Source organism: Acinonyx jubatus, chromosome A1, assembly GCF_027475565.1.
Source record: "Acinonyx jubatus isolate Ajub_Pintada_27869175 chromosome A1, VMU_Ajub_asm_v1.0, whole genome shotgun sequence".
Taxonomy (NCBI): Eukaryota; Metazoa; Chordata; class Mammalia; order Carnivora; family Felidae; genus Acinonyx; species Acinonyx jubatus.
Genome location: NC_069380.1, coordinates 135,362,701 through 135,376,447, shown reverse-complemented (window position 1 = coordinate 135,376,447; position 13,747 = coordinate 135,362,701). Strand labels below are relative to the sequence as shown.

Here is a 13,747-nt window from a genome sequence, read left to right as displayed (position 1 = left end):
TGGTTTCCTTCAGAAATGAAGCGATAAGAGACTCTCTGCTGCCAGTGCTCTGAGAAAACATTAATCTGTACCGTAAGGTAGTCTAACCCTGCACTTATTGTGTCTTATTGAAAATAAATAATCCTCATGGTCCTATTGGTTTTGTGACTTGTGGAAGAGTGTGTGTATTCAGAATAGGTGCATTTATATTCTTCAAGTAGTAAAATATCTCACTGCTTTCCTACTGTGTAAGCTGGTTCTTTTGTTTATAAGGAATACTCATGTAAGCTAGCTTGAGACGGGGGTTTTACTGTAGGAACTGAGACAGCTCCAAAGACTGAGACAGCCTGAGGAACTGGTCAACTCCAGTGACCCACTGCTCTCTCTATCCCTTTCTTATGGCTTCTCGCTTCTGCTTGTGCTTCAGTTCAGTTCTCCTCACTCTACTAAATTGGCTGATCCTGTTTATGTTTCTGAGCTTTTTTAACTCTGGCTTTCTCATGGCTTTTGCTTACCATGTCCCTGACTCTCCCTCAAGGCATCCTCACGGGTTCTGCTCTTGTTGCTACAGGCTCATTCCTTCTGTGTTTCCTAGTTCCAATTCTTGAAAGACAGGGAATCTGATCGGCTTGGCTCATATTTTTGCACTGGAACGTAAGTCATAGTTAGCCTCCAGACTATGGGATTGGCTGCCCCTCGGTCAGGTGCCCATCCCTGCACCAATCAGATGTGCACAAAGAGGGGTTCCCTCACATGACACTGACTGCCAATTTAGGGTCTGTTAATGGGTCGATTTCTTTCAAAGGGGCTGAGGAATCATAAGCACATCTAATGTCTCTGCTTTTTTTTTCTTTTTAAGATTCAAATATCATGGAACTGAATCTTTCAACTGGCCTCTTTTGTCAATTTTTAAGGAATTAGAAAAATGTGTTATTCAGGAATTTTTTCAACTATCTAACAGGGAGTTCTGGCAATACTGTGATTTCCCAACTGTGGACTGGTTGGCTCTTTTCCAAGTACTTGTATTGGGTTCATTCCCTTGAAACTGAAATTTCAGTGTGTCATTGCCAGAAATGAACCCATGTGCCTTGGCCTCTGAGTTTTGTCCTGAGAAGGGTCTTGTGATTTTTACATTCCTGACCTGGCCCATTCCTTGCTGATAACTTTACTGCACCTAAGTCTTATTGTCTTATGTAAACCATATTTTGTGGCCCATTTGATAGGAGTTAGGACCTTGGGAATGTGTGTGAGGTTGGGTAGATATGCAGAAAAAAGGAATTAAGCTTTACTGAGCATATATCATGAACCTGATGTGGAAAGGAAGTTGAGGAAACAGAGGTTCCTAGAAGATAAGGCACTTGCCCAATGACACACAGCAAGCAGGTAGTGGGGCTAAAGTTTGACCCAGATCTACCTAATTCCGAATCCCACTCTCTGTATCAGGCTTTGGAGTTGAGTGTTGAGGAGCGGGGTAGGAAGAGGAGGCTATTCCACATGAAGAGAATAGAGACCATCACAGGTAAAGGTACAGAGGCAGGCAAATAGGAAGTGAGGCAGAGACTCTTGACAGGAGTGGCAGATTCCTGCAGAAGAGAGAGGGAGATTAAATGTCAGAGGCAGTCAGATTCTTGCACAATATAAAGGCCAGCCTAGGGTGTAACTGACATTTTTGGAGGCCTTGGGGAGTTACTAAAGACGAAGCATGATGTGACCAAGGCAGCTGTTTAGATTACAAGGATTAGTCTGGAGACAGGTGTCAGAAGGATAGGAATAGGAAAAGACTTGAGGTGATTTAGGCACACATAGCTTTGGCGGGTCCCTGTAATCTTAGAGCATGTCTCACAGCTGGCTTCATCGTCTCAAGCAGGGACCCCTTTCAAGTCCTCTACCTCCTCGTCTTCTCTGTGACAGTCACAAGCTTGGAACTGTCAGTCCTCTGGGAAATGAGCTCTCCTATAAAGCATCACCTTTGATGGAGAGAAATGCTGTTCATTTCTCATAATGTTTCCAATTCAAGGCTTCCAAGTGTTGCATTTTTTTATTATTATTTTTAAAAACAGAACTACTCCAAAGGGTAGTGAGCACCGGGAAGCTGAGGCTGTGGTCTAAATTTCCCCTGAAAGTCTTAACCACTAGTGAGATTTTGTATATGTATCAATCATATCATTTCCATCCTTGTTCTCTGTTCCTGTCACTCCAAGTGTGACAAGAGATGGACGACTGAGATAAAGGAGAAGTTCCTAGGACTTTACCTTCTATTTCTCCTTTTTCTTTTCTATAGTAAAATTACCATGAAATTGCTTACAAGAAGTTGCCAGCAATCTGGCTAAGCTACTCGCGGATTTATCTTGGGAAGAGTGAAAATCCGTAAATTTTATTTTCTTCCTGGCATTTTGCAGCTATCAGGGCTATTTATTTAATTTGGGCATGCCAAACAACATAAATAATGTTGGCACGGAAACAAGTCTTTCTGTCACTGGAGATTAAGTATCACGTTTGGAGGTGAGTTGGTTTGTAAGCTTTATTGCAGAGAAGACTAAAGAAGAGGGAGTTTAACCCCTAGATCCCAAGGGGTCATGTAATAATAATATAGGTGGAAACCCAGTGGATAAAAATGGTGACAGGTTGACCTGCCTTTTCCTTTTACCCAAGGCTAAACTTGGAGCCTCTCTTCCTTGAAATAGCTCAAGTCCTAAAACAAACTTACAACCTTGACAAAACAGAGGAAGAAGTCCTCTGTGCAAAAGTTAAACTGGTGATTCCTCCCACTTAATGAAATATTAATGAAACCAAATAAAAAACCTTAATTGGTTTCCCTCAATGTGTACCGCACTATGCTAGGAGCCAACACTGAATACTTTTTCCTTAAGTTTAGGTACAGAGAAAATTTGTCCTTTCATAGTTAACAGTCATTATTGAAGCAGAGCTAAGTTGTTAAAATTCTGAATTCTATTTAACAACCTTAAGGATCCACTCTTTACCCAGTGGTTTCTCTGATGAGTGCTGAAGTCAACTCATGTATTGTCTAGTGCTTAAAGCATAGGCCATTCGATGTTTCAGACAATATGAGACCTATGGATTCCTTAAAAAGCTGCCTTTTCTGGGGACTCTCTGGATGTGGAAGCAGGTCCTAGCCATCAAGTCATGGGCTTTGCTGTCAGACATGGGAGAAGGCCAGGTGCTGGGTGAAGCTTAAACTAATTCCTTAATCTGGTGGCTAGAATCACCATGTCTTCCTCTTGATCCTGTCACAGATACATTGGGTGGATATAAGGGTTAAAAGAGTTTTAGGTAGGAATAGTGAAAAATAGGATCTATTCAACATAATGGAGTTGGTCCAGGCAAGCTTTGTGCACAGTTCTGTTGATATTTAGTCCTAATCCAGGGTAGTTGTGATGGTCATATCTATACGGTTTCTGTCTGTAGGAATTCCAGGATCCAGGGAAGACTAGCCATGGTAGATCTGTTGATCTATTTAAGCTCTCTAGAAAACAAAGGGAATTGTGGGATTCTTGAACAATGAGAGTAGACTGTGTCTGTGCCATCCTCTCAGCAGGAAGAGGGATTCCAAGTGGGCAAAGAACTCTCTGATGTGAAGGAGGGCTCATATTCCCCATCTTGAGACATGCATTTTTCATAGTCAAGGAATGCTTTTGAGTACAACAGAGAGTTGTATCTTCCTGCCCAGGGACCAAGTAAATTCCTACATAGAGGCTGCCTCAAGGGGCCTTCAATGTCGGTGGTCACCTAAGGGTCAGACTATTCACTTATCTGGAAAAGTTGTATTTGCTTGGGGTGGGGGCTAGGGTACAAACCCTCTAGTTTTGAGAGAAACTGAGCAGAGCAGGGACTACAGAAGAATTGGAGATGGCAGGAAAGAATGAAAGCATTCATTGAAAAATGAAACAGTCTAACAGAACTGACAAATCCTTTGAGATACCAGTGATCACTGGGGAAGGGAGGGACTTAGGTTGAGTTACAGTAACACAACCATGTGAAAAATCAGAGCCAAATACCTCCTTGCCCATAATTCAAGCTTCAAATATCGCCAAGGCCTGTGTAGCCCCCCCAAAATGAGGGTTTCTCAATGTTCAGTGAAATGCTGTCTCCTTTAAGGTCATCGCCATTTTCATCCAAGTTTTGTGGTATAAAAGACTTGGGAAAGTGAACATAAGTAAGGGACTGGTCTGGGTGGTATGCTAGCTGCAGGGGGTCAGGGAGAAAAAAGAGAGGCCAAGATTAGCTCTTGGGGTCAGAACTGTCCCACTATTTAGAGACTTGACCTATAGGCCTGACATGATTAAATAACATTAGGCAGTGATAGTCAACATTTGTCTAATGTGGCAAATAGCACCAGGGGGGACCTTCTCACTTTCCTCAAGTTGGTTGCTGAGAATGTCTATCTTAGTTACCTCTTCAGTTGGAAGGAAGGACAAGTCCTAATTTGGTTAAAACCAGACTTCCTTATCCATTAGCTCTTGTGAACTGAGGTTGGTCAAGAACCAGGATTGACCATGTGGGACATATCTCTTTACTGATACTCACACAACCATATAATGACAGTGTATTGTTTACTTATTGCTCTGTAACAAATTACCCCAAGATGGGGTGCCTGGGTAGCTCAGTTGGTTAAGTATCCAACTTCAGCTCAGGTCATGATCTCAGAGCTCGTGAGTTCAAGCCCTGCATCAGGGTCTGGGCTGATAGCTCAGAGCCTAGAGCCTGCTTCAGATTCTGAGTCTCCCTCTCTCTCTGTCCCTCCCCTGCTTGTGTTCTGTTTTTCTCTCTCTCTCTCAAAAATAAATAAACATTTAAAAAAATTTTAAAAACCCACAACAATAAGAATTTATTTCAGACAATTTCTGTGGGCCAGGAATCCAGGACATGCTTAACCAGGGGTTTCTGGCTCTAAGTCTCTCTTGAGGTTGTAGTCAAGATGTTGGACAGCGTTGCATCATCTGAAGGACCGACTGGGGCTGGAGGATCAGAGTACAAGATGGCACACTTGTATGAATGGTGACTTGATGCTGGCTGTTGGTAGGAAGTCTAGTTCTTCACCACATGGGCTTCTCGATAGGGCTGCTTGAAGTATCTTCATGATATGGTGTCTTCCTCTCCACCAGAGCAGATGATCCAGAGAGAACAAAGTGGAAGCCTCAATGATTTTTATGACCTAGTCTCATAAGCCACTCTGTCAATGCTCCGATGTCCTATTGGTCACATAGTTTGCCCTATTCAGTGTGAAAAAGAACTGTGGATACGAGGAGGTGAAAGTCACCGAGAGCCATCTTGAGCTACTCTCTATTGAGAATTTACCGTGAGACAGGCACCTTCCCAAGCATTTTACATACAATAACCCTGAAGGGTTATTTCTTATCATCCGTACTTTACAGATGAGGAAACTGAGGCTTTGAGAGGGTAAATGACTTTTGCAAGGATTTTCCATGCCCACTTTGCCCTTGATTTGCACTTCTAAAGAAAAAAGTTCACGCCACGCTTTTCTTTCATCACACAAGCACTGAGTGCCTACTATGAAACAGACTATTAGGATCTAGGAATCCAAGAATAGCAAGACCAGGCCCTGAGGCATGTGAAAGAGTTACATGTGGGGTGCCTGGGTGGCTCAGTAGGGTGAGCGTCCAACTCTTGGTTTTGGCTCAGGTCATGATCTCACGGTTTGTGAGTTCCAGCCCCACATTGGGCTCTGCACTGACAGTGCAGAGCCTCCTTGGGATTTTCTCTCCCACTCTGCCCCTCCCCCACTTGATCTGTCTCAAAATAAATAAGCTTAAAAAAAATTTTTTTAAAGAGTTACATGCACAAAGATAGTACATACACAAAGTATTTAAGGTATGGTGGGGCTCAACCAAGAAAGTAATCACTATTTTGTGGGTAGGAATACCCTTCTTGTAGGCTTGATGCTTGAAAGACATCTTAAAAGGGATCAGGCACTTTCTCAACCATGAATGCATTACTACCTATAGGCCTGAGAATAGGAGTGGGACTTCCACTGATTCCTACATAGGGTAACCATCTTCAACTCCTAGTTTTGGTGTATGTTTGGTGAAGCTGGATGACACCTGATAATAGGGTCTAGCGAATGGAGTCATGGGGTTCCAGAATCAGGACACAGGTTTCACACCTTGTTTTTCCACTAACCCCCTATGTGACCTCTGGGAAATTCTTCAAGTACATATGTCTTGGCTCTAGTTTTTGTTAAATGGGCATAAAGTAATCTTTCCCTACATCATGCGAGAGAGAGTAGTAATGACAATTGAATAAGTTAAAAGATGAAAAAATTTAAAAAGTTCAAAGCTCTGCTTTCAAGAAGACTGAAGTCATCTAGTCATCTAGAACTGAGCTAGTTCTTCTGTAACATATTTCTTACCACTGCCACCCTGTCCTATGACCACCATACAAACATGGAGAGGCCATCATTTTGACTTCATTTTCACAGTTTAAATTTAGCCAAGGGGGAAAATAATAGCTCCTGAGGATGTTTGATGTAATAGGCTACCTCTGAAACACTTTAGAGACACTTCAATTGTCCATCCAAAGTCATGTTGCTGTAACTGTTGGATGATGATGGACAGAGAGAAAGAAGTGTAATGTTTGTGACTGTGACATCATTCTTGCTTTGTGTAGCTTTCAGGACGAGTACCAGGTAGATGACATGTTCTGATGTTCACTGTTGCAATACATTTCATTCTCTGAGAAGTCAAGGACATTCATTTCTGATGTGATAATCCTGTGGTTTACTATTATTATTGCATAAGCAGATGAGCAATATTTTCCTGTGAACAGTCCTTTCATACATATGTCAACCACAGAAGGATGCTGACTATCCTTACCCTGAACCGGATGCTAATGGGGTAGTATTCCAGATAAAGGTCATGGTCACTTTCCCATATATACGCTGGGCCCCATTGTCATCATAGATGAACAGACTAGATATTGAAGGGGAGTATAAAATTCCTCAGAAATAACAATTATTTCATATATGCATGAATCTGGTAACATTATTCCTATGAATAATAAAATAGGATATTGATCTCTTTTAAAATCAAGTCCCTTCGTTTCATTATGCTCTCTGCTCCTTTTCTCACCCTGGGCCTTAGAATGCTAGCCTCACACTTTTAGGCACTCTCTTATCACTACACAACAGTGTCAGATTGATACAATGTTGTGACGTTGTATACACCTCAAAGGATGGTGGTAAGCCTGCTCCAATATACATCATGTTTTGAAAATATTTTCTCTCTTCTGCCCAAGGAGGCTCAAGCAATTCTGGGGTGAAGTTTGGCAACCCTGGATTGGGAAGTGAAGATCACCTTGTTCTATGGAAAGTGAAAGAGGAATTGAAGCAAGGAAGCTGAAGCTCTTCATTTGGTTCCAGAATATCTACTTGCCCCTCTCCCTTGAACACTCCAATTACCAGTGGTCAAGGCGTTGTGCCTGGCACAATGCTTCACTGTGGTTAGAAGAATACATGTGTTAAGTATTAAAAGCCCATCATATTCTTCAGCAACAATTCTTATGTTTTAATTAACATACAGTTAAATTAAATTCTTTGATGTGCAGTTTTATGAGTTTTAATGCCTGTATGGATTCATGTAACAACCACCACAATCAGGATACATAAGTTCTGTCACCCTCAAAGCTCTCATGCTCTCCCCTTGTGATCACACAGTCTCCCTACTCTAAGCCCTTGTAACCACTAATTTGTGCTCACTATAGTTTTGCCTTTTCCAGAAAGACACACAAATTAAGTCAGGCAGTATGTAACCTTTTGAGACTGTCTTCGTTCCCTTAGCATCACGTCTATGAGGCTCATCCACATTGCTGCACTTATCAGAAGCATATTCCTTCTTATTGCTGATTGCTGAGTAGGGTTCTATTGTCCTAAGGCACAGTTAATTTGGCACATTTCAGTATGGCGCAAACCCCAGGAGCCCCTAGAAGAAATGGCACTTGGGTAACGAAGTAAAGAAGTAATTAATATTTACTTCTCGAATTCTATAGCTACTTGTCATACTCATGTTGGATGATCATCTGGAGATAAAAAAGAATAGGCAGTTTTTATTCCAGAGACCCAGGTTTCCCAGTGTGGGTTACTGGCACCATCTAATGCAGTGGTAACCAAAAGAGGGATATTGCCCCCCACAGGACATTTAGTGATATCTGCAGACAGTTTGATTGTCACACTGCAGGAGTGCTACTGGCATCTAGGGTGTAGGGGCCAGGGATGCTATTAAACATCCTACAATTCACAGGATACCTCCAAAACAAAAAGTATTGGTCCAAATGTCATTAGTGCCAAGGTTGAGAAATCTTGGTATAATGTATCCCAGACATCTCTTTAAAAAATACATTTAATGTGTTTTGAGTTGGGCCAAAAACATCAGCAGGAGAATAGTAGGCTTTTTGAAGGCAGTAATTACTTTTCTCCAATTTTTAAACAGCAACCAAGGAAACAAGAGTCAGAAAGACGAAGACAGTGATTATTCAAACCTATAAAGAAATTGTTCAAACCTCCTTCAAACAACTCTCATTTACCACACAAATTGTGGATCCCCTAGACAACTGTGGTTGCCTATCTCTGTACCAATACATGTCCTATCCTCTGCCTGAAATGCCTTCACAATTCTCTTAGCTTGGAGAACTCATCCCTAGGGATCACTATCTTTTGATGCCTTGGTCAGGTATCTTTCTTTATGGCTCCTAAAACAACTGTCATGAAGAACATGACATTCTTCATAGCACAATTTAATTTATTGGTTTCTTATCATTGTGCTATCTTCTGCAAAGAGTCCAATGCCTGGCACAAGTTGGTGCTCAGTAATTACTGAATCAAGAAAATAATTTTTTAGATATATTTGGATACTCATTCATCCAGATGCTCAACCATTTAATAAATATTTATCAAATACTAAGTGCTACGTAATATGAGTGTTGGAGATATAGGAGTTAGCAAAAGGCATTAAATCCCCTGTCCTCATAGGGCTTACATTCTAGAGCAGTGGTTGGCAAGCTTTTTCTGTAAAGAGCCAGATAATAAATATTTTTGGCTTCATGGACTATGCAGTCTCTATTGCAACTACTTAACTCTAAATAAAACAACTAAACACAACATGTAAATGAACAAGAGCAGCTGTATATTAATAAAACTTTATTTACAAAAATAGGCAGCATTTTTGTAAATAAAGAGGACTGTTATGATTTAGCCCTCAAACTGTAGTTTTTCAGTTTTAGAGAGAAATCAAATAATAAATAACTAAATATAAAATTCAAGTAGTAAAAAAAAAAGCAGAATAGGGAATAGCAAGAAGAGAAGGTGGAATTTAAAGCAGTTGGTCAGGGAAGGCCTCTCTGAGGAGATGACATTTGACAGACATCTGAATGAAGTGAGGGAGCAGGCCAGAGGAAGAGCCAGTGCAAAGGCCCTGAAGCAGGAATGTGCTGGGGGTCTTGTGGGACAGTAAGAAGGCCCGTTCCAACAGGAAAGATACAAGCAAGGAAGGTAAGAGTTGAGGTCGCAGAGGTCAAAGGGACCAGACTGGGTTACCATGTGGCCCCGGAGTTGATTCTCAGTGTGATGAGAAGCCTGTGGAGGTTGTGAGAGAGGTAATAACCAATAAGAAGGGGTCAGGGTGACTTTTGACATCCCCTACTTGTCCATTCCGTGGATTTGGGTCAATTAGGAAAAGGAAAATCCAGCCTTGGATTTTAGTCTCCACTTAGTCCCTCTGACAAGCGTCCTTGGGATTGTTGGGATACAATTCAGACAGCTGTGCATCATGGTCCTTAGTCTTATGTGCTGCTGAAGTTGCCTAAGAAACCCCAAATCAAATGGTATCAAATAGTATTCTTGAGACTTTCTAGAACTTTGACATCTTTCGTACGCAAATTAAAGCAATGATTTCTGGGGCCCCATCTCAGTGTTTTGAGGCAAACAGGAGGGTGCTGAATCTTAGGGGTGCCCGTTCCTTTTCCCCAGGGGTCACATCCAATTCGTGAGACCTTTCACCTCTCAGACAAGTACTTCCTTTTCTTCATTTTGAGATAATGTAGAGCAGTATAGATAAAATAGGACAGAGAGTAAGCAGCAAGGTACCTCTCTAAGTTATGGAAACTTGTGTAAAAGAAACCTTGGGTGACAATGATGGTTTCACTTCCTGTTCTTTGTTGAACTACAGGTTGCCAGGAAAGCCCTGTCACACATTTGCATGCAGGTTAAATTTCTCAAAACCTGAGCCACAACTGCTTAGTACCTATGGGGAATATGATACAAATGCTGCTGTGCTGTGGTCATTGTCAGTGGGTAAATTTCTTTAGCAACTTGATGTGGCTGTTTTATTGGATCTGACTGGAACAAATCCAGTCATGGGCTATTTGTTAGTTGCTTTTCCTTCCTTTTGACATACTGTTTTGGACAGAGAGTCTGAGAGACAAGATGGAGAAACAAAATACGTTTTCATTATCATTAAATACTACAGGGGCTTCCAAATAACCCTAGACAAACTCATCATGGGCCAGCATCTTTTACTTTTCTATGTGCTTTTGGAGGTTTTGACACCACAGATGAAAATGTGCTTTCCAAACAGTGTGGACTTTACCTAAAAGTGTTGTCAACTGAGTCATAATGAGCATCGTGGTTCATTCTTTTCCCATTGTTGTCTTCATTAGGTGTACAATTTTCCCTAATCTCACATGCATACAGTCTTTGACTTTTTACCCACAGGTCTGATTAAGCATCTTCTATTCATTTATCAATGTCTAAGAATGAGCAAATGGGGATCAACTCCAAAATAAATATTCCTCTCCTAGTTGCCACGGCCAAATGCAATTTGATCTTGGCTTAAAACAATAAAGATGGAAGTGATGAAATAATATTAATTTTGTGCTAATAAGCATCTTCCAAGCTATAACAGAGGATGGGAACTGTAGTCCCAAAATTGGACTTTAAACTTGGATCTGAACTTCAGAGTTGTTAGTAGGTATCTTAATATTAGGTCTGGAGATGCTGAACTGGCACACACATTGTTATTTCTAATCTGTCCTCTCTGTTTTCCGGGCAAAATGGACACTTGCTAAATATTCTCTGTTGAACGAACTGGGAAAGTGGAAATGTACCCTAGGTTGCAATAAAAGACAGTTTTAGCAGGTTAATCTTGCCCAAGCCCTACTTTGAGGGACTTAACTCATGTGGAAGGCTACATAAGACCCTGGGTATGGGAGTTATATTTGGGGAGCAAATGGGCAGCTCCAAATGGTTTTGTTGCCTTTCTACAGAATATAGCCCCAGAGGCACTGGTGAAGAAGATGGGGTTTAGGCTTGTTGCTTGCTTCTATCAATATGGCCTATTCAGACTTCTTCCCTTAAAATTAGAGCTTTATGCTAGGGAGAAAACAGGACTGAAAACAAACTGAGGTTTCTCTTAAGTTCCAGTAAAGCAGCCTCCACTCTGAGTCAGTGAGTGAAACAGTGAGGGCACAGGAAGCTAAATTCCGTCACCGAAGAGCCCCAGAAAAAGGGATCTAAAATACTTTTTTTTTTCCCAAAGGAGAACGCATTAATAAAATGATGGGGAAGACACAAAATAGAAGAACAGAGAAAGAAGAAAGAGGAAGTAGAATTCAGGAGGAAAAAAATTTTAAGACATTAGCCCATTGAAATGTGAGCAGAAGGCACAATCACATCCAACCTACTCCAGCCCGGTTTACCTGCCAAAACTTTAACTCAACGACATGGGACTCCCATCAACTATTTGTCTCAGAATCTGCAAAATGAAGTCAGGAGATCTACTAGTACCAATGGTGTGCTGGTTATCTTTGTTTCCCCCTATGTATCCAGAGGTTTTGCGCCTGAGGAGATTCCAACAGAGTGAAATAATCAATAACTTATAAGCCATGTCTACAAATGCAAAGTGAAATGCAGAATTGAGATGGTATGGAGGAGGAAAAGATTTTAAAAATGAACCTGAACGATCCACATGAATAATAGATTTACACTTTTGTTCCAGAACCATGGCCCACTGAGATTCACATTTTGACTCTAAGGGGATAACAAAGGTTGTGGGAGCCCAGGGGTACAGACGTCCAGAGTTGCCATTCATACAAGTTGGTTCACTGGTTAACTGCTTAGCTCTCGACCTTGTCAAAACAGATCCTGACTGAGCTTCATGACACTGATTCTTTACCTGCAATATACGCATTATGTCATAGTGAGATCACCTCCACTCTGTGCAGTGTAGTGGCAAGTTACCTTCATATGGCCCTCTCTCTACATCCAACATCTAATGGGATAAAAGCCTGCTAACACAGCATGTAAAGACAGATTTAGTTTTGGCCACTGCACTCCAGACTCCTAGAGGAGTGTGACCAAATGCCCATCAACCAGGTGGACGGTGAGTTTTTCATTTCATAAGTGAGAAAAATCAAAGACAATATGTGCGGAATAGCATGTACTATAGGATTTTCCCCTGGGTCTTCTTTTTGGTACCTTTATCCCTGAACTGTTACACCCAAGCCATACCAACTCAGTAGGCCACATTTAGACTACTTAACACTTTCTCTCTTTAATCTCACCAGTTGCACAGAATCTCTTCCAGGTACTTTTGGTCGTTCCCAGAAGTACTCTACTGAAGACTTATGAGCAAAAGTCATTTTCAGCAAGAGCACCCACCGCTCCCCTCTTCCTGGGTGTTTGTCAGGACATCTTTCACCAGAATCCCAACCCCAGCTCATGGTAATAATTAGTACTCTGCGAAATCCCAAAGTATATATATATATTTTTTTTTAAATTTTTTTTAACATTTATTTATTTTTGAGACAGAGAGAGACAGAGCATGAACGGGGGGAGGGCCAGAGAGAGAGGGAGACACAGAATCTGAAGCAGGCTCCAGGCTCTGAGCTGTCAGCACAGAGCCTGATGCGGGGCTCGAACTCACGGACTGTGAGATCGTGACCTGAGCGAAGTCGGACGCTCAACTGACTGAGCCACCCAGGCGCCCCGTCCCAAAGTATATTAAAGATGTGTGATAATGAAAAGTTGATCTTCGACCTACTCTTAGAAATGGACAGGGATGAATACACCAGAATACTGAGATCCCCCTTACTTTAAAGGAGAAAGCTCCAAATAACTCTGATGATGGCAGGAAGAGACAGGTGGCTGTTTGATGGATTTGGGTAGGGAGAAAAGACAGAACAAATAATTAAGAGCCTAATTCTTTGTTTGGTTATTTTTTTTTTAACATTTATTTTTTGAGAGACATAGAGACACAGAGCACAAGTTGGGGAGGGGCAGAGAGAAGGGGACCCAGAATGTGAAGCAGGCTCTAGGCTCTGAGCTGTCAGCACAGAGCCCAACATGGGGCTCGAACCCACAAACTGTGAGATCATGACCTGAGCCAAAGTCAGACGCTTAACCGACTGAGCCACCCCTAATTCCTTTTTACTTCTTTCCCATACCAATATGATTTTAGTAAATAATAGCAAACCATTCATTCTGGATTTTTTCCTCTTAATTTAGGAGGAAACGCCTTCCCAAGTGAGACAAAGGCTCATTCTTTTTCTTTCATAAGGAGCTGAAGATGTTTTTTCATGGAACATCTAGCGTATGCCCACATACACTTGCATCAGAATGCTATCTACATAGGATCATCCTGTTTTCTCTCTTCTAAAAAAAACACCCTTTCAACACAAGAACTCTCAATATGAGTGAAGGGAATATTCTGTTTCCTCCCTGAAGTCTGTCTACAGCTACCTT

The 13,747-nt window shown here is 41.5% G+C and overlaps 1 protein-coding gene across 5 annotated transcripts in view; it reads right to left on the bottom strand.

Annotated features, from left to right (window-relative positions):
- Positions 1-13,747, bottom strand: part of PTCD2 (pentatricopeptide repeat domain 2) — a 113,879-nt gene that overhangs the window by 59,601 nt on the left and 40,531 nt on the right. Inside the window, exon 10 of one of the 5 annotated variants that reach the window (XM_027040236.2) lies at positions 1,327-1,562. The exons of 3 other annotated variants lie outside the window; for them this stretch is intronic. In XM_027040236.2, the coding sequence (XP_026896037.2) occupies positions 1,419-1,562 (144 nt within the window). In that variant the 3' untranslated portion in view covers positions 1,327-1,418. Of the gene's footprint in view, positions 1-1,326; positions 1,563-11,559; positions 11,845-13,747 lie in introns of those variants that run through there. One more of the 5 variants, XM_027040268.2, reaches the window with a different exon arrangement.